The following is a 4,763-nucleotide window of genomic DNA, read 5'->3' on the forward strand; positions in this document are numbered from 1 at the left end:
AAGTACATGTGACTTGTAACAAGGACACCTTAAAATAGTGTTACCTGAATTTGTTCTGACACAGTTTAACTTGTTAAGTTCTTGTCATATTTTATTACCATTTTCTAAACTATAGCGAATAAAATGTGATATAATGTGAGAAATGTTGAAGGTGTCTGAAAATGTTTTGGTAGTTTCAAGTAACCCTAAGCCAAACCCTAACCATATAGTAAGTACATGTAGTTAATTAATATTACTCGGTACTTAATTGTATAATTACACTGGAACAAGGACACCTTAAAATAAAGTGTAACCAGTGATTCGTTTCGAAATTTGGTGCCTCTTATGGCACAGAATTTAAACACTTTTTCATCTTCACATCTTTATAACCTACATTTTGTAGTTTTTAGTTACATTTAATTAGTTTTGAGGTCATCTAAATACTAGTTATCTCCTTAAAATTGACAAAATAATCTTAACAGATTTAAAACAATTCTTGGGAAGACGGACTAAAATGATTGATGACTTATCCTGCTCTCAGGGGCGTGTTCAACTTTTCGTCCAATCAAATGGTTTCTGGAATGAAAAAGCCCCTCCCCCTAATGCCACCTGTTTCGCTTTAAGGGTTGTAATTTAAAGTAGCTACTGTCTAAATTCAATAGGAATTACACAGCGAAGAAACCTCTCATTTGGTCTTTTAACTGTAATATGTTGAATATGTTTTCTCACAATAAACACATTGCGAAAACTCTTTATTTTACGACTTTAAAGTAAATGTTAATGACTATGATCGGCTACCTGAAGTTCGCTATGATGACTAAACCCCATCGTGTCACCTTCCACGTTCCACATTCACACACAGGACTAAAAATGCTGCATGAAGATCACCTGATGTCTTCTTCTCTTGACTTGGTTTATTCAGTCGTCCCTTTAATTTTTCCCCCGCAATGGAAACAGCTCATCCAGCATCATCAGGAGCTGCTCTTTGATCTGGAGCTGGCGTGTGCGCATGCGCAGCTCATTGCCTTCGCTGCACTGGCTTCAGTAAGTTGGATGTGCGCTGTCTTCATCATCACATCCAAAAGCCCATCAAAACTGTTGCGATGGAGAGTATCGGAAAAACCCCACACATCTTCCTATTATGTCCGCTGATCGTGGCCGTGGCGTGCGCGCAAAGGTAGGGTTGCGTTTTGTGGCGTTTCAGAAAAGAAAATGATGTGTTTTGGGGATGTAAGAGGATGTAAGAGAACATCTCGTGATATTATTGCAGTATCAGAGACCCGAGCAATATGCCGGTGGTCAAAGACACCGTGGACAGACTCATGAAAGGATACGACATTCGGCTGAGGCCAGATTTCGGAGGTAGGCTAATGCATGAGTAAAATTCGTATAATTGTTGCATTTGGATTGTCACGCGCACTAACATGCCCAATTACTCATGCAAACCTTGTTCATTCATCTCAGTCTCTGATCAGGCGTGCATGTCAATGCATGAGAAAAATGAACGCACGCTTATTTACCGCTATTTCATCTTTTCCCAGAGAGGGACGCTAACTTGGGGATCAATTCAATTTGCAGCGCAACTTTTGTTGCATCATGACAGCAAATGAAATGGCATGCTTTAAAATCTCCTTTGATGCACGCATACGAGTCCATCATAGAAGATGCTCAAGCTGTTATTGATAGAAGGACGCGTCTAACTGTGCATTTGTCAGTCATCCAGTTGCGTTTGTGCGTTCACCTCCAGTGCTTGTAACAAATCAACAATTTCATGCGCAATGCCACGTGAATTTGGGGTGTTGGTGTTTCATATACATATAATGCATGCAGTTTCATATATAGAATGCTATTTAGTGTCATTTGGCACCTGCACGTAAAAGTGTGGGTATATGCATGCATGCATGCATACAATTTCCCTTTTAATCATTTTTCCTTTCTCTCCATCAGGCGCTCCGGTGGCGGTAGGCATGAATATAGACATAGCCAGCATAGACATGGTATCCGAAGTAAACATGGTATGTTGCATGTAACAGTATTCCATTATGTGTCAAAATGCAATGCCTTATGCACACTAACTTGAGGCGCACCAGCTGATGTGGCTCACACACACACACATGATGATTAGACGTGAAGCCGCAGAAGTTCATTGGCATGCTGCGGTATCTGCTCTGCATTTCGCTGCTGACATTTGAATTCAAAACACACGCGCACTGGCGCACTCGCACGCGCACCCGCACACGCTCCGCTTGTCTCACGCTGTGTTTTATGTGCCACCGAGAAACGAGCACGTTCGTGGACGCACCTTTCCACCCTGTGAATTGGGTTTAATCGCAAATCTAGTTCAAGGTGAGCGTTGCCCTCTCAAGGAGAAAGACGGCGCGTGCCGCGTACGCTGACAGAATCACGCATTTCTTTGTCAACAGAGAGGGGTTTTGGGAGATGCACGACTATAAACAGCATCTATCGAAGTTTTTATAGATGCATCTTCTTTTTAAAAATGCTCAGATGATAAACTGTGATGCAAAGCAACATACTGTTGATGGGCACCGCTAAAAAGTTCATCTCGCGTGAGCGCACCCTCTGTCGGACGCGGAGCGCGGCGCAGCTGTAATTGCAGGGGAATATGTATGGCTGTGAAATTAAAGATTTATGGTTCGTACTCATTGCAGCTTTATCATTTCAGTGGGGGTGATGGAGTTTGTTTTCAATTCATTTCCCAGTCGCTCCTTTTAACTCGATGAAGGTGGAGTGGCCTGTGCCAGGAGCTGTGTGGAAAAACAAAAGCATGCCTCCTTTGCAGATTGAGTTCACACGTATATTTACAGCGCTGTAGGTGGTGCATGCACACAAATGGTCAGATCTATAATGGAAGCGATGTTGTTTCATTATAGTTCATTAAACCATTAATTGTGAGAATTATCTTACCTGTTTATCCTGGATTTGGTGCTTGAACCAGGGCTTCGGAAAAATCATTTGAATATGACAGCCAAGGTCAGGATACCCCATGGACATGGAATTGTAATTTAAATGAATAAAATCCTAAAATATAATGTATGTGTGTGTGTGTGTGTGTGTGTGTGTATGTATTTAACATATAACAATTAACCTATTAAATGGATCAAATTTAAATACATTAAATATCTATTTCTCCCTCTTTAAATGTGATTTGGGCCTGTCCCATCCTAGAGACCTTTTCAACTTTATTCAATGATTAAAATCATACATAAACAACATTTGGATTATTTATATCTTGACCTTCAACTTTGTCAACAACGTTATTTTATTACAGAATGACAAAACAAATAATTTTCCTAAATTTCTGACAATAAAAGTCGATCAAGAACTATTTGGTCCCAAACTACAATTAATAGATTATTTAGGCTAATTTTTCAATGCTATTACATCCAACTCATTTAAAAAATATATTTTATTTCTAATTTTTATTTATTTATTTATTTATCCGCAAACCTCATTGAAAATTAATAACAAAATAAAACAGCTCTTTTAAATTTTATTTTGACCTTGCAAGGTTGATGATCATCACTCAGTCTGAACGCTGAGCACCTTTTTTTGACTTTTCATTTACTAATCACGAACGGCCGAGAAAGCCACGGATATTCAATGCTCAAAACAATGCCGTTTCCAGGCGGACAGACCTCCGGACAGATGCTTCATACTGTGCAGTGATGTGCTTACAAATTACCTTTATAGATCTGTCAGGTTTGTTGCCTGTCACGCTTGAGCTCTGGAATCCCGAGGAGTTGGGGAGAAAAGATGAAAATCTTTGTTTTCTGCAGCTCCAGCAAAATTTGATTTTGGCCGAGCTCGCAGCCGACAGGATCCTCCACTATCCTGAGGGTTGACAGGGTTGATCTGGGAGATTTGCAGCCATTAGTATCTGATATTTCCATTCAAAGCCAGCATGCATCACGCCTCATTCTCTCTCATGCTCGCCTCTTTGGCGCCTCGTACCAGTTTACTGTCTCATTAGTCCAGCGCGATGCCTGCTTCTCAGACAGATGTACGATCTCTCAATTAGGAGCGGCACTGATGCCCCAGGTGTCTTTGCAAGGCGTAACCGCTTCCAGCGTTGTGTTTTAAAGCGAAGCAGCCCTCTCCTCTTCATCTCCTCCTGCCTGCCATTTCACACGCATGTAAACAAGAGCGCTCGCTGCGGTTGAAACGTGGCCAAAGAAGCCTCCACCAAAGGTCACCCGTGTTGTTTGGCAATGCAAATCTTTAGGCCAGTTGCGTTTTCGTTGCTTCACATTAAAATGCGGGCTATTTTTGGAGAAGAGGCAAACGCAGGCAATGCTCTCTGGCTCAGGCACTTTTTGATGACTCATTTGTGACCCTGGAGCACAAAAGCAGTGTTAAGTCGCTGGGGTATATTTGTAGCAATAGCCAACAATACATTGCATGGGTCAAAATTATCGATTTTTCTTTTATGCCAAAAATCATTAGGATATTAAGTAAAGATCATGTTCCATGAAGATATTTAGTAAATTTCCTATCGTAAATATATCAAAACTTAATTTTTGATTAGTAATATGCATTGCTAAGAACTTCATTTGAACAACTTTAAATGCGATTTTCTCAATATTTAGATTTTTTTGCACCCTCAGATTCCAGATTTTCAAATAGTTGTATCTCGACCAAATATTGTCCTATCCTAACAAACCATACATCAATGGAAAACCCATTTATTCAACTTTCAGATGATGTAAACATCTCAATTTCATCAAATTGACCCTTATGACTGGTTTTGTGGTCCAGGGTCACAT

The 4,763-nt window shown here is 40.3% G+C and overlaps 1 protein-coding gene across 1 annotated transcript in view; it reads left to right on the top strand.

Annotated features, from left to right (window-relative positions):
• The first annotated feature begins 879 nt into the window (after window positions 1–879).
• The window catches only part of LOC107745091 (gamma-aminobutyric acid receptor subunit beta-2-like), a 45,315-nt gene continuing 41,431 nt past the window's right edge, over window positions 880–4,763 (top strand). Inside the window, exons 1-3 of the mRNA XM_016558922.1 lie at window positions 880–1,156; window positions 1,250–1,341; window positions 1,927–1,994. Of these exons, the coding sequence (XP_016414408.1) occupies window positions 1,083–1,156; window positions 1,250–1,341; window positions 1,927–1,994 (234 nt within the window). The 5' untranslated portion in view covers window positions 880–1,082. The remainder of the gene's footprint in view (window positions 1,157–1,249; window positions 1,342–1,926; window positions 1,995–4,763) is intronic.

This window comes from Sinocyclocheilus rhinocerous, unplaced genomic scaffold (assembly GCF_001515625.1).
Source record: "Sinocyclocheilus rhinocerous isolate Xijiao unplaced genomic scaffold, SAMN03320098_v1.1 scaffold17, whole genome shotgun sequence".
Lineage (NCBI taxonomy): Eukaryota > Metazoa > Chordata > Actinopteri > Cypriniformes > Cyprinidae > Sinocyclocheilus > Sinocyclocheilus rhinocerous.